The sequence below is a fragment of the Papaver somniferum genome, chromosome 11, assembly GCF_003573695.1.
Source record: "Papaver somniferum cultivar HN1 chromosome 11, ASM357369v1, whole genome shotgun sequence".
Taxonomy (NCBI): Eukaryota; Viridiplantae; Streptophyta; class Magnoliopsida; order Ranunculales; family Papaveraceae; genus Papaver; species Papaver somniferum.
Window position 1 is genome coordinate 27,899,061 of NC_039368.1, and position 20,732 is coordinate 27,919,792.

The 20,732-nt window shown below is 39.1% G+C and overlaps 2 protein-coding genes across 4 annotated transcripts; one reads left to right on the plus strand and one right to left on the minus strand.

Moving 5' to 3' along the window:
• Positions 1-6,651: 6,651 nt before the first annotated feature.
• On the plus strand, positions 6,652-7,671 carry LOC113324246. Its single transcript, XM_026572567.1, has 3 exons — positions 6,652-7,229; positions 7,274-7,415; positions 7,591-7,671. The coding sequence occupies exons 1-3, from the start codon at positions 6,652-6,654 to the stop codon at positions 7,669-7,671; spliced, it is 801 nt and encodes a 266-aa protein (XP_026428352.1).
• Positions 7,672-10,368: 2,697 nt separating this feature from the next.
• LOC113323215 lies at positions 10,369-13,510 on the minus strand. 3 transcript variants are annotated; one of them, XR_003347479.1, is made up of 5 exons: positions 13,390-13,510; positions 12,698-12,885; positions 12,050-12,200; positions 10,759-11,845; positions 10,369-10,638 (listed from the first exon to the last, which is right to left on the minus strand). XR_003347479.1 is itself a non-coding variant. In XM_026571496.1 (3 exons), the coding sequence occupies exons 2-3, from the start codon at positions 12,878-12,880 to the stop codon at positions 12,091-12,093; spliced, it is 480 nt and encodes a 159-aa protein (XP_026427281.1). In that variant the 5' UTR covers positions 12,881-12,885; positions 13,390-13,510; the 3' UTR covers positions 11,852-12,090. The 3 variants fall into 3 exon arrangements, 1 of the variants encoding a protein (XP_026427281.1); XR_003347478.1 differs by having other exon boundaries at positions 12,050-12,885; XM_026571496.1 differs by lacking the exons at positions 10,369-10,638; positions 10,759-11,845 and having other exon boundaries at positions 11,852-12,200; positions 12,511-12,885.
• Between the last annotated feature and the right edge of the window lie 7,222 nt (positions 13,511-20,732).

Below are 20,732 nucleotides of genomic sequence, written 5' to 3' on the forward strand. Positions count from 1 at the left end.
AAGTTTCCAATAGGGAGATAAAACGTATATTAGAGAAAACAGTTAATCCTAATCGGAAAGACTGGTCGTCTAGGCTTACTGATGCCTTATGGGCTTACCGACTGCGTTTAAGACCCCCATTGGAATGTCACCTTATCGACTTGTTATGGCAAGGCATGTCACTTACCTGTTGAGTTAGAACATAGAGCTTATTGGGCTGTTAAGCAGCTAAATTTTTCACTTGACAAGGCAGGAGCCCATAGGAAACTCCAGCTCAATGAGTTGGAAGAGATTCGTAGAGATGCATACGATAGTGCTAAGGAGTATAAGAACAAAATGAAACTTGTGCATGATAGAAATATCTTAAGAAAGTCATTTTCTCCAGGTCAAAAAGTTCTTCTGTATGATACCCGCTTGCATCTTTTCCCTGGGAAGTTACGTTCTCGGTGGACGGGTCCTTTTATTGTTCGCACTGTCTTTCCTCATGGAGCTGTTGAGATCGAGACACCGGATGGTAGTAGTTCTTCGAAGGTTAACGGTCAGAGATTGAAACCCTTTTTAGAGCCCTTTCCTACAGGATATTGAGGAGGTCCCTCTGGAGGACCCTGTTTACCCTTGATTGACCATCGAGGCGATTGTATGTTGTATATTAGTTTTTGATTTCTCTCTTCACCCAGGTACTATCTTTCCGACTTCTCTCTTTACTAATTCCTCATGTTACTTTACTGTTTGGTATTGCTCTTTCATTAGAAACATTGAGGACAATGTTAGATTTAAGTTTGGGGGTGGGAAGAAACTTTTTGTTAGCTTTTAGTTGCAATAAATAAACTCCAGAGCCTAGAAATTTATGCCTATTAAGGATGGCACTAACCAATCTAAGTGGATGGAAGCATTTGGTTATAGGAGTTGAGGAACCAATCTGATAGATGGAAACATCTAAAGAGTCTATTCATAAAAGCACAGAGCTCAGGTGTTAGAAAAACATGGTAGTTTCACCATATCTCGTTGAGTCCTTTTCACTTCTGTTTTTTGTTTTTTTTAAATATGTTTCTCTAAGTGATTAGGTGGGGCTCACGATTCAAGTTGTTACCAATGCTAGGGTGAATAGAGTGATTGAGATACAAAAAAAAAAAAAAAAAAAAAGAGACCAGACCATTAGACCAACTGGAATAAATTCAATAAAGTCGACCACTGGAACCCTTGTATATGCCAGTTGTGTTGACCTAGAGTTAGGATTATCGACCACTGGTACCCTTGTATATGCCAGTGTGTTGATATTAGTCAGACCGGTATCTCAGTCCATTAGGATAGGTTCATTTTGGCAGGCCTTCAGACAGATATGAGAAACACCGTTCACCTAGTAAACATCAAAACCATCTATGTTTTTCTATATCCATCTTCTTATCTATCCATGTGATTGTTTTGACTCCGGTTTGATGCGACTATCTGAGTAGAGCTCTGTCACTTTATGAATTTTAGTATGCTTGAGTGCAAACTCGTGTACAACAATTGGAATTTCGCATCAGGGTACTTCCTCCTGTAGTCAATAAGTATGCCAACCAAGGAGATTCTTTAGTGCCTTCCAAGGTTCTGTGTAGATAGCTAGGGTCTGGAGTATAAAGGTTTTGTGGGTATACCTCTGGTAAGCCCTCCGGAGACAACACTCCGCCACTAGAGACACCTAGGGGTTTAAAGGCTTATTGCATACGCCAAATGCAATCGACGATGCCTGCGACAGTGAGTTAGGATTTTATTTCTATTATTTTTGCTCTAGGACTAGCAAATAATAGGTTTGGGGGTATTTGATAGACACATTTTTTGTGTCCGATTTGTCTCGATTCTATATATTGTTAGGGCTCATTTTTGTACTTATTATGCTGTTTTATTTATTTGTAGGTATTTTTGGCCGATAAACATTTTTGGAAAAAATTGGCTCGAAAAGTTGTTGGAAAGCACCCGGAGGACACTTGCTATTCGGACCCCCGGTTTGGATAAGGGGCACCCCCAGGACACCCCTTAAGGAAGTTGCTAAATCACCCCTACTCTGGATAGCCCCCCCTTTCTTCACAAATTCAAATTTCAATAAACCAGCATGCATGCAGATTAGGGTTCGCACTCTTGGGAAGATTTAAGGAGATTCAATCTCGGATTTTTGTTGTGCTGGACTTCCTAGAGCATAACAGGGTCGGTATATGTGATTAAATCGAATGAATTGGGTTAGATCGACCGGGAGAAGGAAACAGAGGTGTTGTGGTCACGGGTTGCTATTGGAGTATTTTTCGACAATTCATGGAGATTAAAGGCTAGAAAAGCTTCCCTAATATTCGTAGTTATCTAGAGTTTGGAAGTATTGGGAGAGGTCAAAATAAGCGTGAAGAGATTTTGGTAGAAAGAAAACTCTGAAACTTGTTGTGGAGATAAACCAAGATTTTGGGGGAGATTTAATCGAGCTGTGGCCTTTAAAAGGAGAGGGGATAAGTCATATAAGAGTACGAAACCTTAGGAGAAGTTTAGAGGAGAATAGAGAGCTCCAAAGATCGAGTTACAGGAAAAATACAATATTCTGCTGCTGTTGCTGAAGAGGAAGAACACGAAGAACATATTACACCCAATAACAGTCGTTATATTACTACAACAGATCACTATCGTTGTTTAACAATCTTAAAATCCTGTAACAGTGACGTTTGTAACACACTTACGGCGTTGCAAATCTCTGTGTTATTACCTTCTCTTCTTTTTAATCATATTTTGAGCCATAATCAATTATTTTGAGATCATGATTAATATGAGGAGCTAAACCCCATTGCTGAGGCGATAGAGGAAGCTATTTTTCCAACAAAAAGCGGTACAATCTACTGTATTTAATTTATTGCAATTATTATTATGATTATTTGCCTTGAACTATTATTGAATATGATTTTTTGAGTGATTGTGATCTATTTTGATGGAGTATGCTTAGTTTATAGACTCTTGATGCTTCATACTTGGTATTTAGAGTTATTACTTTTGAAAATCTATTAGTTGCAATATTTTAGAATCAAATTAAACGAGAAAATTGCATGAATATAAATATTTGGACCAAATCACTTTGAACTTGGAAAATAGTGGAATCTTAGCCTCAGTGTTCTTTTAATATTGTTATCAACTTTGTCAGTGTTTGTTATAATTATTAGTGATTTTTCTATTTAGTTTTGAATTTAAGTCTAAAGTAATCCTTCACAAGTTCGAGAATCGAATCACTTTTTACCACTATCTACAAATTTCATCACCAACCCTCCCTCGCTTATTGGTTTGGTTAATTTGTCACTACGTAAAGTATGAAGTTTTCTAACTGAGGAGCCATGCCCCCAAAGAAGTTTCTGTTGATCCGGTTTATTTGTTGGTGCACATGTGCAGGGAAAAGTTGGGTTTGCATAAGATGGTTTGCGGTTGGTGTGAGAGAAGTTTTGATGAGAACTAACCTTCCGGCAGGTGTTAGGAATTTGGTCATCCATCCTTTCGCTTTTCGTGCTAGCCGTTGGAGGAGGGGTTCAAAGATGTGACGAGAAGCTCTTCCCATCTTGAATTGGACTCCCAGATAAATAGGGGGTTCCGATGTGGTTGGCATTCCAAAAAGTTGCTGAAGATTGTCTATTTTATGTTGCTCCAATCTTGGATGATGAATTATTATTGATTTTGAGGTATTAATCACCTGCCCTGCTGATGAACTGTAGGATTGTAGCAGACTCTTTAGATGATTGCAACTTTCCGTAGAAGCTTTAAACGTAATGGGGAGGTCGTCTGCATACATCAGATGCAGAATTGGCAGAGACTTTTGAGATATGCGTAGTCCCCCCATGTTTTTGCTGATTTCTAGGTTCCCAAGGTTGGTGGAGAGAATTTCCGCACAAATTATGGAAACATAGGATGAGAGCGGGTCTCCCTGTCTAATGCCTCTTGTCGGAGAAATATATCTGTGGGGTGTGTCGTTGATGTTGATTGAGTATGTGACTCTGGTAACATTATGTACTCCACAAATATTGCTGGGATCCGAGTCTGGTGAGCGCCATTTTGATGAAGCCCCAGTCTAAACTATCATAAGCCTTCTGAATATCTAATTTTAATGCAATTTTTGGATCCTTTGTGCGGGTGGAGGTTCTGATATGGTGAAATAATTCTCCCGCTATTGAAATCTTATCGTGTACCGATCTTTGGGGAACAAAAGCACTCTGATAGGGGCTTATCAAAAAAGGGAGCAGCGGTCAAATTCGATTGACTAAAATTTTGGCAATGATCTTATATGTGACGTTATAAAGTCCTATAGGTTTGAATTGTGATGGTTTTGTAGGATGTTCTATTTTGGGGATTAAAGTAATATTGGTATGGTTCATGAGTGGGTGAATTGAAAAAGCTGCGGACCATAGCAATCAACTGTGTATGTGTAGTATCCCAAAAGGTTCTGAAGAACTTACTAGTATAACCATCAGGTCCAGGGGAAATTTCCGAATTTATAGAGAAGAGTGCTTGTTTGATTTCCGCTTCGGTTACTTCTGCAGTGAGAGAATCGCATTGCCTAGTTGTCAGTCTGGGATTGATTTCCGCAAAGAGGTCATCATCGATCGTTGTGCTGGGAGATGTATATAGGTCGGTGTAGTGGTTTAGCAGGAGTCTTATCACATCATCTTTGTTGTTAATCCAGTTATCTTGTGAGTCTCGTAGTTGTTGGATGTTGTTGTGACTCCGATGAATGGTTTCTCTGGTGTGGAAGAAAGTTGTGTTGTTGTCGCCTGATTATAACCATTGAATTATGGATCTTTGCTGCCAATAAGTTGCATGATATTGGATAAGGGTTGTGTGGTGATTCCTGAGTTGATTTTCTTGTTCCAACCAGTATTCAAGCTCATTGCCCTGACTAATTGCGCATTGGTTTCGCGCAGATTTTATTTGGGTTGTTGATTTTTTAATCGTTGTGGGGAAGTGGCTAGATGTCTGCTTATTCCAATCCAAAAGAGTTTGACGGCTTTGATAAGCTTTAGTTGAAGGTCAAGAGAAGGCTCTGTATCATGTTGTTGGATCCATGCGGCTTCTACCACTTGTCTGAGTTGAGGGTGAGTTAGCCATAGATGCTCAAATTTATAGCCATAGATGCCACTTGAACGTTAATGTTGTTATTCCACATTAGGCATAATCCTCCTCTTCTTCCGATTTTAGGAACGGTATAGTGGCGTTGGAATTGTAGCATTTGTGCAAGGCCCATCATATGATTTCCGTTTGCTAGAGTTTCAGAGAGAAACAAGATATTGTTGTATTTTAATTTTAAGATATTATTAATATAAAACTAGTGCATCTTTCATTAAAAGTTTAGAATTTTAATTTACATCAGTGTCTCTTTCATTCATCTAGATAATGCCATAACTTACAATAAATACTTTAAAAGTAAAAATTTGGGACAATGTTCTTCATCTTGTTTATCTTCTTCATTTCACCAAACTTACAATCAATGCGCTCATGAACGGAGTTTCCTTTGTTTATATTCTTCTTTGTCTTCAAATTTTCCTTCCCTTGAACGTTTCTTTTACTTTTCTTAGTTGGAATTTGGTTGATATCCAAAACTTGTAGACTTCTTTGGTTTTTACCTATTTCTTTATAACCTTCACATATCTTACTAACGACGGCTTCAAGCACCACTCCAGGAAAATCAAGTTGGGTATCCAAGTCAAGTTGGGATTCAAACTTTGCCATTTTGAAAAATAAGATAGATAAAGATAGAATTTTTTTGTGTAAAAAATTCAGTGTAATTTTTGAATGTGAATGTCACATTTTTATAGCGGTGGATAAAGAGCCGTTGGAGGTTTAAAACCAACCGAAGTCTCGACCGCTAGCGGTGCAGTCTCCACCGTTCGGTTGAGACTCGATCGCTTAACGTTTTTACCATAGTAGCGCGGCCAGTTTTCCAGGCCATCTGGCATGACAAATGGGTGGGTTAGCCAACCCCCATAGAATTCGTCCTTAACCGTATATGGATGTAATCCACAAATGGTATGCGTTACAAAATCTCATGTAGTGCAAATTTACTAGGCGATAAAATGGGGATTTTGCCTAACTATCATGTAATGCAAATTTACTATGTGATCAAAGGGGGATTTTTCCTCAATCGTTGAGTGTGTCCCCTGGAGCATCCAAAATCATGACAAATACCAAGAGTAAACCTTGATCCTCCATAAGTAAAAAAACCGTGAGGAGAGAGAAATTGTGAAGTGGTTGGTGGTGGATTTTTGTCGGTTTATTTTATTTTACTTTTTTGTTATCAGTGTCTGTCTCCTCCGTCGAGTGGTATGGAGGCTACTTCTCCACCACTCTTTTCGCCGCTACCATCCATCTCTCAGGGGTAGTTGGCTCATGATTGAGAAATATTCATGGATCTACTAGTTCATCAGAACCTGTGGTGGTTAATGCGAATCCTCTGGTTGATTCACGTCCTTTGATTCAATCGACTTCTGTGAAATCATGGTCTTCTACTTTGTTTTCGGCGAAGAAAAATGTCTCTCAAGCTGATGTTATGAAGTTTGTACCTACTGGATTGGTTAATGGAGAAAAAGTTGTTGTTGTTCAGGGTGCAGATCTTGATTCTAAAATCAACAGATTGAAAACTTGGTTGTTGGTGTGTTTGTTGGGAAAAAATTGTCATATACCATGGTTAAAAGAGTTGTAGAACGTGCTTGGAAGCTTAAAGGTAATTTTATGCTCACTATTCATGGTGAATCTGCGTTTATTTTTTATTTTGTGGATGATGAGGATAGATCTACTGCTCTTGAGCATGGATATTTATATATTTCAAACCAATTGTTCCTAGTGCAACCTTGGCATCCAGATATTGAAAGTGAAATTGCTGAATTGAAATCGGTTCCGATTTGGATAAATCTTAGAAAAGTTCCTTTGCATTTCTGGGATTCAGATGGATTGAGTAGTATTGCTAGTTATTTGGGAAGGCCTGTTAGGATGGATAATCAAACTTTGAATAGATCTAGAATAAGTTATGCTCGTGTTTGTGTTGAAGTTGATGTTATGTTTGATTACCAAGCCTCTATTCCGGTAGTGGTTGATGATAGTAAGAGATTTAATGTGTATGTTGAGTATTCATGGAAACCCCCTAAGTGTATGCATTGTCATGTGTTTGGTCATAATCGTAATGGTTGTTCTAAGCTCAAAATGGAGAAGGCTGCAGCTGTTATAGCTGCAATAGATAAGAAGAAGCAACAAGTTAAGGAAGTGTGGGTGGTTAATATAAACAAACTAAAGTTTCTAAAAGATCTAGATACCCCAATATAGAGGATGAGGTGGAGGTTACTGATATTACTGATTCATATTCTATTTCTAATATGAATGATGATGAGAATCATGTCCCAATTGAGAATTTAGAGAAGAATGTTTCTTTACAAACTAGTAATATGTTTGAGGTTTTTAACTCCAACAGAGATTTGATGGATATCACAAAAAAAATACAATGGAACTGAAGGTGGTGTTAATGTCCCAATTCACTATAGTTTTAACGACAATGGTGATCCCCTTTCTAGCGTTTCAACTAAAGCTCAATTCAATAATAAGTCCTCTACTTCAATTGCTATTAATCAGGGATTGCAGATAAGATCTACTGACCCTAAAAAAGTCAGTAGAGTGAAGAAACCCCATATTCCTTCTCTTAAAGATGTTTAAAGTTGATGCTTGGAATATAAGAGAGTTGAATGATCCTCTTAAACAAGTGGAGATTGGTAGATTAACTAAAGATAATAAGTTGTCCATTTTGGGCATTCTGGAAACTCATGTCCAGATTAATAATAACAATAATAATAATATAGTTAGTATTAGAAATAAGGTCCAAGTTGGTTGGCATTTCTTAGATAATTATATGATTTAGGGAGGATATAGGTCGGATGGAATCCTACTGAAGTCTTTATTACTGCTCTGCATACTTTTTCTCAAGCTATATTTCTTGATGTCTCTACTTCTAAGGGTATTAACTTTGTTTTAACCTTTGTTTATGCTTCCAATGATCATAGGCAGAGACTTATTCTTTGGAGTGAACTTTCAGTTTTTGCTAGCTTTAATAATATACCTTGGATGCTGATGGGTGATTTTAATTATATTATTTATGCTCATAAAAAGGTTGGAGGGGATGCGGTTAATTCTAGTTAAATGACAAATATTCAAAATTGTGTTAATGATACTAGTTTGTCTGATCTTCACTATTCTGGTTGTCTTTTCACTTGGTGGAATCAACAACAAGGTCATCAGAGAATTGCTTCTAAGCTTGATAAAGTTCTTGTCAACTTGGAATGGATTAACCAATTTGAGGACTCTAAAGCTGAATTCTTAACTTAGGGTGCTCTGATCATTCTACAGGTATTACTATGATTTTTGAGAAAATAAAACATGGTCCTCCTTCTTTTAGATTTTATAACTTTATTGTCGAGGAACATGATTTTCTTGAGTTAGTTAAAAATAGTTGGCAGCATAAAGTTCAGGGTAACCTTATGTTTGCCTTAGTTACTAGATTGAGAAGACTTGAGCAGTTACGTATAAAGTGGAAGAAATAAAATTTCAATACACATCTGCTAAAGTTGTTAAAGTTTTAGAAGCTAAGAAGGAAATGCAGAATGCTCACTTTCAAGTTCAGAATTTTCCTTTATGTCCCCAGCTTGCTAGAAGTGAGATAGCAGCTGTGCAAAAGTATGCTACTCTAGTAAATATGAGGAGTCTATGCTGAAATAGAAGTTTAGAGTGCAGTGGTTGGATCTTGGGGATTCTAATTCTTTTTTCATCTTTAATTCAGTCAAGGAAAGAAGATCTACAATTAATATTTTGACTTTAACTTCTTTTTCTGGTGATGTTCTTGAGGAGGATGAACAAATTTCCAGAGAGTGTACTGATTTTTATTCTGAGCTATTTGATGAGCAGGACTCTAAATCCTGTAATGTTGATTTGATTGATAAGTTGCAGTTCAATTCTCTGGTTTCTGATTCTGTCGCTGAAAACCTTATTAGAGATGTTAGTAGAGATGAAATTGTTATTGCTCTTTCCTCTATTAGTTCAAGTAAAGCTCCAGGTCCAGATGGATTTTCCAGTCATTTCTTTAAATATTGTTGGACTATCATTTGAGATGATTTTGTGGCTGCCATTCATAATTTTTTCAGAAAATCTAGAATTCTAAAGGATATTAATAGTATATTTTTTAGCTATGCTTGATGTGACTATTAATTTTCCCATACTCTACGTAATGTATACAACTCAGAGAATCTGGTACTAAGTGGTAACGATGTCTCAATTGAACTGATAATGCTAAGTAACAAAAGGTACTCAAGATAACACTAATAACGAAGAACTCAAATGTAACGTAAATGCTATTAAGTTATCACGAGACACAAGAGATTACATGGTTCGACTTTCGTCTACGTCCACGGGGTAATGAGTGATTGTTTGTATTAAGTTCAGGTTGTTACAAAGATCTTAAATGCTTCCCAAAGTAATAGGGATAACTCAAGTTATAGTAAATACTTAAGTTCTAAACATTAAAGAGGTATAAGCTTAAGACTATATCTTCTCTCCTAGGTATTGAATGCCTTTCTTTGTCGGTGAAGCTTGGTATTTATAGCCCCTTCTGCTCCAGATATATCTTTACTGTCTTTGGGTCCATTGTATCCTGATATATCTTATGTACCAATGGTACCTTCGTTCACCGCCTCCAGTCGGACTCTGCCACCTCAGCTGACCCACGTTCCTTTGGGAACTACCCAGCCTCAGTACAGATTGTACCTTCGTTCACCACGAGCCTTCGCCATTCAGATTGTGCCATATCACCTCTCTCCGCGTGCCTTGGTGAAGCATGTAGATAAGAGCTCGCTGCATTAAATACTAATTGGATATGTCGGCTACCTTTGTCCCTTCGCCAGCTACCATCTCCATAGACTAGGGTTACTTTACCATATAAGCCGTCGAGGTATGCTTCCTCGAGATGGGATAAAGTGGATCCAAAAGGGATCTTCTGCTCCTCAGGCTCCTGTGTATCGAGGGGGTACAAGTTATCTTGTATGCGACTAGGCCTGCACATCGGCCGGTCGGCCCGGGTTTTTGGCGATATCGACCACCGAGACGACCAGGTGCCAGTTCTCAAATTTGAAATCGTGGCCGAGCCGACCATCACTCGGTTCGGTTTTAAACTGATTCGAGTCGGCTCAGTTCGGTACCGATCTTAACTGTGTCAGAAGTGTAATAATTGTTCTTGCAGTTTTAGACTTAGTGTTTTACAAAATACAAGGCATTTTCCTACAAATCCTGCTATTTTTCCCTGTTATTCCCTGCCGCACCCATGCATACTAACATAACAACATAAGCATAATTAACATAAGTTCTTTAAAAAAACAACAACAAAGTTACTGATTTTTGAATCTGACATAAACTGATAAAGATTGTTCAAAGTTACAGAAACTAGCCAACTACTTAAGTTCTTCAAGACTTTAACTAACATAAGTACATAACATAACCGAAGTAAAATATTGAGATGTTCAAAGATTAACATAAAGTGTTAAAACCAACACTTCCATAGTTCCTTTCCATGTCTGCATCAAGATATGAACTTCAACAATCATTAATCAAGCATCATTGGATCATCAAACTCCTCTGGTACTGGATAAGCACCCAATATTGTTGCAACAAGCAATACTTTAAGTTAATAACAACTTCGAACTGACAAGTAAAGAAACAAAGAGAAAAAAAAAGAAGCAACAGATTACAATGTTACATTACCTTCCTCAATGCTTGAGCAATCATCTGGTATATACTCCGATATAAGATCAAGAACAATAGGATTTTCTAGCCAGCTTTGTGTGTATAGCAATGCTTCAAATGTCCTAGGAGATAAAGATCTTCTCCATGCACTAATCACACGTTTTCCAGTACTGAATGCTTATTCATAAGCAACAGAAGACACCGGCATGGCTAGTATATCCTTCGCCACCAAGCCAAAATTTCAAAATCAGTTCCACCTTCTTCTTCGTCAAATTCCTATAACAAATACTCCTCCAACTTATTTAATTCTTCAACACCAAATTGGTTCCTTTTATGCCTTTTATTCCTTGAGTCAAGCATGGCCTCAATGCTTTGTTCTTGCGCAACAACTGGAGCTTGAACTACAGCAACTCCACTAGTTGAACTTTCACCAACAACTGCATACGAAGACTTATACTCTTCAAAGAGTCTGACCATATCTTCTTTAACCTTTTTCATAACTCTATCAACTGTGTCCTGATTTTTCTCGTACAAACACTCAAGAGTAAATTCCAACCGCTTCTCTTTCTCTCGTGGATCCAACAATTGTGCAAAGAATAAAGCAGAATTTATATCTTCATAAGCACCCCAATACTTATTATATTTAGCAAACATAATTTCAACCATATTTCTAACAAAAGAGTCAGCCACAATATCTCTAAACTGAACCAACTGTTCATGGATGAATAACTGAAAGTTAACTCTTCCATGGAATTAGCTAGCACAAGAAGATCATCATGACTAGGTAAAGCAACAGACTCAAGTTCTTCAAAAATGTACTTGTTCCTATAGTCTCTATCATACTTTTCTAACCTTTTGAAAGCTCTTTCATATTTTTCAGCAGCCTCTAACATCAAATATGTGCTATTCCATCTGTCTTGACGTCTAATATCATTCATGTCTTGCAATCAATCTTCTCTACTGCACAACAATGCTTAAACTTATCCCATCTAGCAGGAGAACTAGTAACATACTTGACAACTAACCTGATCCTTGCGATCGACTTGTTATAAAGTCTCACTACATCTTTTATAACCAAAGCAAGAACATGGGCAGCACAACTTACCTATTATAAGAATGAAAAAATAAGAAATATTAGCAATTGCAATTTGCAGGATCGTTGAATACTTGAATTAGCAATGAAATCATTTAAATTTAAACTACAACAAAAAAGAAATCTTATGTGCAAGTATTCAGTCCTTTCAACTGCTCCTTTCCAACCAATCATAGTTTCCTTTAAATAGTCGATCACAAGTGTATTAGCACTTACATTATCCAGAGTGACACCAAACACATCTTCAAGTCCCCAATCTAACAAGCACTTCTCCACATCTTACCTATTGCAGTACCTGTATGACCTTTCACTTGGCAAAATAAAATTATTCTCTTTTGCAACTTCCAATTCTGATCAACATAGTGAACTGTGACACACATACAATTAATATTATTAGATGAAGTCCATGTATCGGTGGTCAAAGAAACCCTCTTTTTGGATGCCTTAAAATAATCTTTAATTTTTTATTTTCTCATCCCTATATATTATCCAAAGATCCCTATAAATAGTCATGTGGCTGGGGACTTTGAATCTAGGTTCCAACATCTGACTATAAGCCATAAACCCTTAATTTTCTACCTTGCTAAATGGCAACTCAACTTTGATTATAAATTCAACTAAAGCCCTTCTACACCCTTCAGGATTATAAATAGAAGCAACTAAGTTACCATCCTGACCTGGTTTGGGGGGAGGAAACAACAAACTTTTCTGTCCTTTCTTCTTCTTATTTGGGTTCCTACGGCATCTATCCAAATGACCCCACAATCCAGAAGTTCCATTTCTTCTCGTGTTAGCAGCAAAGGTGCGTAAATAATGATGATATTTAGCTTTCTCTTCACTTACCCTTGTGAATTGTAACCATACCTCAGATGTAACTTTAGACTTCTCTTTGTTTCCATCATATGCTATAATTGTAACTTCATTTGGAGATATATATTGAGCTCCAACTCCAGGTGTAGATTGAGCTCTAGCTATAGATTGACTAGGTATATTAGATGATCCAACTCCAGTTTGAGGTGTATGTGCGTCTTGACTAGGTTCTTCCATGGTTCCTGTTACAAATAAAAAGCACAATTAAAAACAAAATTGATGAATACAAAAAGGGTATTCAATAAAAACATCTCTAATTCAGTAATTCGTGTTCATAAACATGGAATCGATAATCAAAATGTATTACCAACAAAAAATCAAAACAAAAAAAAATCAAGAAACCCTAATATTTATAAACCTGGGGTTTCATTCAAAACCCCAAATCTGATTTATGTATAACAACTAACAAGTTACAAGCTATGTAGACTTAGGGTTTCATTTCAAACCCCAAATCTGATTTATGTATAACAACTAACAAATTATATAAACCTAGGGTTTCATTAAAACCCCAAATCAAACTGTAATTGATATCATATGATCAATTGGCTCCAACAAGTAACAAATAACAATCAAAAAAAGAAAAGAAACAAACATCAAATCAAACACTCACAACAATCAACACATATATGAAGAAGACAAGGAAAAGAAAAAGAAAACAAGGAAAATAATTAGATTCTTTGACTTACAGTTGCTGTGTTCGTCGGTAACTTGGTGGTGTAAGATCATGAATGATGAATCATGAGTGAGAGTGAGAATACTGAGAAGAAGAAGAGAAACAGCCGCTAGAGAAAGTGAGAAACTGAGAGGGAAATGAAACTGAAAAAGAAAAGAAAAATGAAGTTTTGTTGTTAGGGTTAGTAGAATGGAGGGTTAGGATGAGGGAGGTATAGAAATTGAAGGCTAGGATTGCTTCAGTTGTAATTGGCTCGGCTCGGCCGGCTTCTTTACTCATAAGTCATACCGTGCACCGAGTTGAGGGATAGCCGATTACGTATTTAGATACCGTCACCGACCGTGGGGCAATCGGTACGGCGCGGTTTCGACACGGTATCTCGGCACCGCCGGTTTCCTGTGCAGGTCTATACGCGACCACTAAAAACGTGACACGTGCTCCACAGAATATTGGTATTCACAGTTTGCCCATTTTCTTTCATATTCTACCGTTTGGTAAGATTGGAAGAAAAAACTTCCATAAGCGCCATTTTTTGCACATACGGTGGGTGGTCCCATGTGTCCTTTCATGCAATAACTTCCCCTTGAATTTCGGGACAACCAAATTTTTAGATTCTTCGGCCTCCTATAAGAAGAAGTTTAAGGAGTGATATTCATTATCTTCCTTTTTCTTCTACTACTATCGCTCTCTGTCTCTTTCACAGAGATTTCTTCTTCTTTTCTCTTTCATCTGTTGGTCTTCTCTTCAATTCCAAAAGGCTCTTCGTTCGATCTTCATCAGCAGGTTAGTAAACATTTGTTGTTGGTCTACTATAGCTTTGTATATTACCATGCTTGGTTCGAACTTTTTCTCCTTTTGATTGTCGATATTGTTGTGGTGCTATAATTTTGATCTCCATTTCGCGTTTCCACCATGATTATGCCATGATTGTTCTCCGTCTGCAATTTTGATCATGAGGGTTAATTGTTCTCCCCTGTTTTTTATGGTGTGATTTAGTAGTTTCCTTCTTGCTTCCTTAGGTTGGTTTAGTTAAACGCATGCCCAAAGTACATTGTTTTTACCCCAACTGAGTTTTTGAGTTGGCTACAAATTTTGTCCGCCATTGTTGATGGACTGTTTTTCCTGCTGGTGTTAGGAAATATGAGGCTTTCGAAGAAACCTGCGCGTAAAGATCCGAGGCATAAATCCTCTATTGAGCCTCCTCCGCATATGGATCATTCTGATGCTACACCTTATCCTCCTCCTGAGGGTACTGAGGTACCTGAGGTAGATGAGGATACTGAGGCACCTGGGGTAGAAATAGTTGCTACTGAGAATCTTCCTCCACCTCCACCGCATTATGAGTTGCATAGGTTACAATTGCTTGACAAGGATAGCTATTCCGGTTGGTTCCTTGCTGAGATTTCTAAGTTCTTTTGTCTGCACAATTTTGAGATCTCCTTTGTCGATGCCTCTGATTTTCTTACTGAGTCTCTGATTCAGAGCTTTCCTTATGATGGAAATAACCTTTTGATCAGCGTAGGCCAATTGGCCGCAGGTTTGCTCCTACCTTTGTATAGTATGAAGGATCCATTCTACTACGATGTTTTGTCCACCAGAGATGACCTTGTGAACAAGACCCAGGTCCGAGGGGTGATGCAGTACACCGGTAATTATTGACGTGCCCTTCGTGAATGTTGGTATCACAACAAGGGTAAGACTACTCTGGAATCTTATGACCCTTTTGCTCCTGGGAGGTCTAAGAAGGAGGATTACACCCTTGCCAACTTCAATGCTACATACGTTGATGCCATTCATAAAAGCAATATTCTTTCTTGGTGTGTTGGTCCACGTCGCATTCATGTTTCTGCCAAGCAGATTAGGGAAGGAAATAACATTCGTTTATTGGAGGAGATTGATAAGACTAGGTTGATTGTTATCCCTTACTCCGCTAAACTTTTCTTGCTGAAGTATGATCGTATTCGTCTTGATCATGATAATCATTGGGCACGTACTCCTCTTCGTGTGGTTGGTCCTTGGGTCCCGATTTACTACTGCAGATCCCAAAGTTCCTCGTACAACTTCGTTTTTACATTCTAAGTATGATGGGTATCAGCCTTGGGTTTTTAACCCTGCCGCTTATGATGAGGTAAAGCTTCATTGGAATTACTTCAGTTTCTCCGTCTTTATTGTTTAGCCTTCTGTTAATTGTTTTAATGCTTCTCTTTTGGTAGCCTGCCCCTGCTTCTTCTGCTGGGACTGCTCCTGGTTCTGCTGGTAACTCTGTAGCTACTCAGACAAGGAAAAGGAGGGCTTCGATTGAAGCAACTAGGTCTACACCTGCGGAGGTAAGGATTATAACCCTACCTTAGTGTTTGTAGATACCTTAGTATTTTGCCCTGATCCTTAGCTTACGCATGCGTTCTTGTATGGTCTTCCAAGAAGAAAGGCAAGTTGAAAGTTGTGATCGATGTTGAAGAATCTCATGAGGATCCCAAGGTTTCTGAAGAGAAACACGATGATGAGGACATTGAGGATGTTGAGGATACTGCCCTTAGTCCTCATTTAAAGGATATTGAGGAAGATTTCTCAAAAGAGGATCCTAGTCCCATTCGTGGTGGTCCTGTTGAAGGTGATAATCTTCAGGTTGACGGTGGCTCTTTGCCGATGAGCCAAGTGAATCCTCACGTAGCTGAGTCCCCTGCTCTTTTATTGAAGATGCCTGCATTTCTGCCCCGAGTGATATGCAACTTGTTGCTTCGGCTATCACTAGTGTTATGATGTTGTCTTCTAAGGGAACTCCGTCTTCTCCTACCACTTCACATCATTCAAGTGGTTCGTTGGTGAAGGGTGCAGTTCTAGTAGTAAGGGTCAGTAGTTCGGATTCTCAGCCGAAGAAGAAGGTTGTGATTTCTCTTGGAAAGTGCTCAGTCTGTTTCTACTGCCCCTGTCAGCAAGGTTGTTGGGCCACCGCCTTCATCACCTGATTGGACCGTCCTGGGTAATCTTCCTTCTGCCGGTGACATGGATTTGGGTAGTTCTTCTAGCCAGGTATTTGCATCTGTTCCAAACTCTTCCACTATGCCATCCCTTCGTCGTGGTGAGGATCAAGTATTGGTACCTCATGCTCGCTCTCAAGCGACTGGTGGGGTTTTTACTGATCTTGGGAAAGGTAAGTTACCTGAGAATTTGAGCATTGGTAGTTATGACAATGCCATCCTTGAAGCATACTGCGGGATTCTAAGGGCCCCTTTTCTGATGAGGTTGATCGTCACCAGTTGAATGATTCTTAGGAGATTGCTTCTAAGCCGGGTACTCTGACGACTCAGTATCGAGTGGCTAAGGACTTATTCTTTGATCATGACTTCCTTCATTCTAGCCATAGCTTTGGTGAAATCCGCAGGGGTAGCATAAAAGAGATGGAGACTTTCATGGATACATATGCTGACTTCCTTCCTCGTCTTTTCTTGTTCTCGGTAAACGACTTTTCTTTCCCCTTTTGCGCATTGCTTTGAACCTCCGTTTGTTCTTATACTCCGTTGTTTGCATCTTTGCAAACAGATCAATTTTGGCTGCACCTTATTCAAGTTCTATAGGGCTAAGTGTACTCACTTGAGTGCTCTTTTGGAGCGCGCTCGCCAAGATTATGCAATCGTTAGTGCACATCAATCTTCTTTATCTGATGACACTTCTTCTGCTAAGATATCTTTGTTGGAGAACGAGTTGAGAAAGACTCAAAGGTCCTTAGAAGCTTGTATGCTAGCTCTTAAGAAAGCCAATGATGTTACAAAGGTTGTTGAAGAGGGACGCAAAGCGGCTGATTCTGCTTTAGCTTCTGAATCCTCCAAAGTTATAGGCTCGCTCTTTTTCCCTTTTAGATTTGTTTTCATTTTTTCCTGGTAGCATGGTACTGAGAGTACCTACGCCTGCCAGTTGGTAGCTCTGGTGAGCTTAGATACCTTCGGGAGAAAGTAGCCAAGTTGACCTCTGATGTCTGGTATTATCAGAAGAAGTTTGATAGGTAAATGAACGTGACCGTCCATAGCGAGGCCCAAATATCCCTTGAGTCTGCTCATAACTCAGACCTTGTAAAGAAAATGGCTCTTCTTTGTATAGAGTGTGACGAGACCCTTAGGTGGAAAGATAATTTCATAATAAAGCAAAGGAGGAAATTGCCTTAGTTGAAAAATGTCTCTCAGCTCAAGAGATTATCCGCAAAAAGTATCATGCAGATTTTGAAGATTCCTTCGCTTCCTTAGCTAAGGTTACTGCCGAACGCAATGTGTTATTCTCTTAGGTTCGTTCCCTTAAGGAAAAACTTAGTGAGGTTTCTTCAGTATCCACATCCACATCTTATGCATCCATGGTCAAAATATTTGAAGAGTTAGAGGATGTATACCGAGTTTTATCCTCCGAGAATGCTTAACTCCAGATAAATGTTGAAGATCTCCGGACCGAACGTGATACCTTAGATGAGGATCTTAACGCTGCTGATGAAGATCTTTCCGAAGCCCAACATAGTTTAGAGGATTCCCTTAGCCATGCTGGAGGTAGCCTCCGTTGTGCCTTATATCGTTGTCTTTTTGTTTCTTACTCATACTTCGTATGCCCCCAGGTATTTAGTAACAACTTGTTGGCATGAATGTCAAGGTCAGTCACCTTGAGAGCCAAGTATCTTCGTTTAAGATAACCCGTCAATTTGATACCGCTTCAAAGTTCAAGGCTGAGGCGCTCCAGCAAGCCAACGACCAGCTAAGCGCTCAGATGATGGAGCTTCATCAGAAATCAACTTCTGATTTGGAGGCTCATGCTTCTCGGATGAAGGTGGAATTCGAGTATTCGGATATTGATCATATCAATAACGCCTTTGCTGAAGCTGAATGCCAAGCTGATAGAGTTGTCTTTGATCGTCTCCCTTATCCTTAATTTTGTTGTTTGAACTTTGTTTAAATAAACTTCTTCTCGTTGTTCATGTCCTCAGCTGAGGTGTCTTCTTTAGCTGAGATGTCTCCGTTCTTTTAAACAATGTCTTATGGTTGCTTGAACCTTTTTTGCCATCCTCCATATAACTTTTTAAGAAACGTTAGAAATAGTTTAGTAAACTTATCATTTCACCTATATTTTTGCATGAATTTTTCGTTTAGACGTAATGTGTCTAACCGTTCGCACAATCAAGTCATCACAAGGTGCTAAGGTATGTTTAACCTTTGGTGGAACATTCAACATCCTACCAGGATATCCTTTGGCCAGAAGGTACCATGGTGGCGAGGGTCCCTACATGGGAAATAATTTTCCTGTAACCCTACGCGTTCAGCGCGAAGGCTGCTTTATTTCAACAGGTTATCTCTATAGGGGATATCTTTTTTTTTTCTCATGTCTCACGGAAGTAGCCATCGCCCCGAGGATCCGAGATTGACATATGCGCAATTATGCCTTTCCTTGCCTCATCGCCACTCCTGACGGTGGGTGTTTATTTTAACCCAATATGTATCAATTAAAAGTGTCTTTAGTAATTAAAGCTTCTTTCATTGATTAGTAAGGTTTATAATACCTTCTTTTCAGGGATAGAAATGGTGGGCTACCGCCCATACCTTTCTTCTCCTGATTAATCACCATTCTCTTACGGGTAGTACTTTTTTAGGTACATCACATTCCAAGGGTGCTGTAGCACTTCTTCTTTTACGGTTCTTAGGTAGTAAGATCCTTTCCCGGCGATGTCGTGTATGATGTAGGGTCCGTCCCATGTCGGAGCTAGTTTTCCCCACTCTTTCTTCCTTTGATATGGTGGTATCTGGTGTAATACTCCTCAACCACGAAATTCCATGGGATGACCTTTTTGTTGTATTCCCGAGCTAGCCTTCGTTGATAATTCACCATCTTTTGTAGGGCTACCTCCCTTCTTTCCTCAAGGTCGTCCAGTTTTTATAACATCAAGTATGTTGTTAGATTTTTCTCCCAAGCCTCCATCTTTGTTGTTGGAAGTATAACCTCCATTGGGATGGCTGCTTCGGCTCCGTAGGTTAGAAAAAATGGAGTTTCTCCCATAGCTGACCTTCTTGTTGTTCGATAAGACCATATGACGTTGTGTAGATGTTCACACCACCTCTTTTTGTGCACGCCAAGCTTCTTTTTTAAGTTCATTGCTATGGTCTTGTTAGTTTCCTCCGCTTGCCTATTGCTTTTAGGATAAATCGGAGTTGACTTGTTCTTTTGAATGTTGAAGGGTTAAACAACATGTCAATGTTCTTTCCTTGTAGTTGTTTGCCATTGTCTGAGACTATGGCAGCTGGTATTCCAAACCTGCATATGATTTTCTCAAACTAGAATTTGAATACACCGGTGTCTCTAATTATTGCCAAAGGCTTTGCCTCCACCCACTTAGTGATAGTCCGTAGCCACGATGAGGTATTTCTTAATGTTCCTTCTATCGAAGGTCCGACTATATCACCCCCCATTTGACGAACGGCCAAGGGCTGATAATCAAATTATGCTCCGTTGCAGGTGCTTTGATCTTCTTGGCTAAGCGTTGGTACCTTTCACATCGCTTAGCCATGTTCTTTGAATCCTCGTCCATGCTTAGCCAGCAGTATCCTTACATTTTGGCTTTAACTGCCAGTGATCTTCTTCCGCTGTGGTTGCCAGCATCTCCGCTATGTATATCATGGAGTATTCGTTTTCCTTCGGTTTGTGAGATGCATCACATTAGGGGTCCGAGAAATAACCTTCTATACAATACTCCGTCACGAAGGCTATACATGGCTGCCTTTGACATGAGTTTTCGAGCTTCTTTTATGTCGACTGGTAATGTACCTTTGTCAAGGTACCTGTGAATTGGAATTCTCCAATCATCTTCTTCCTCGTTTCCCTCGCCTTTTTCTGGCATGGTTTGATCTTCGTCTAACTCTTCCGTTTTTTCATCAGATTCCTTCATTTCCTTATTTGCTTCTTTCATGGCCCGAGTGTGGACGACTAATGCCTCTTTTGTGCCTCAGATTGGTCCTTCCGATTTGTACGGAGGTGGTTCTTTGATCATTTAGCATAGAGGATATAAATGCTAAGGCATCCACGTGTCTGTTGTCCTTCCGGCAGACATTATGAATACCACGTTGCTGATTTCGAATGCATATTCCTGAGCTAGCTTCAGATACGAAGATAGCACCAGATCCAAAGTTTGGTATTTGAGTTCAATTTGTCTGACCAACTGAAAGTCACTAGTCAACCCAACATTCCGTGCCAAGCGTATACCATGTATGACCGCCTCGTATTCTATGATGTTATTGGTATATTGTTTGAAAACTTGAATGCATAGATGAGTCGATCTCTCGTAGGGGTAGTAATTACAATCCCTATGCTTGCACCTTCTCCGTTGGAGGAGCC

Bases quoted from the DNA above. Each gene is read 5' to 3' on its own strand.
- LOC113323215 (XM_026571496.1), bottom strand. From the start codon at position 12,880: ATGGAAGAACCTAGTCAAGACGCACATACACCTCAAACTGGAGTTGGA. The intron at 12,201-12,510 runs GTCAGGATGGTA...TGTGTGTCACAG, and splicing joins GTTTCCTCCCCCCAAACCAG to TTCACTATGTTGATCAGAAT.
- LOC113324246 (XM_026572567.1), top strand. From the start codon at position 6,652: ATGGTTAAAAGAGTTGTAGAACGTGCTTGGAAGCTTAAAGGTAATTTT. The intron at 7,230-7,273 runs GTGGGTGGTTAA...TAAAAGATCTAG, and splicing joins AAGCAACAAGTTAAGGAAGT to ATACCCCAATATAGAGGATG. The intron at 7,416-7,590 runs GTTTTTAACTCC...GCTATTAATCAG, and splicing joins AAACTAGTAATATGTTTGAG to GGATTGCAGATAAGATCTAC.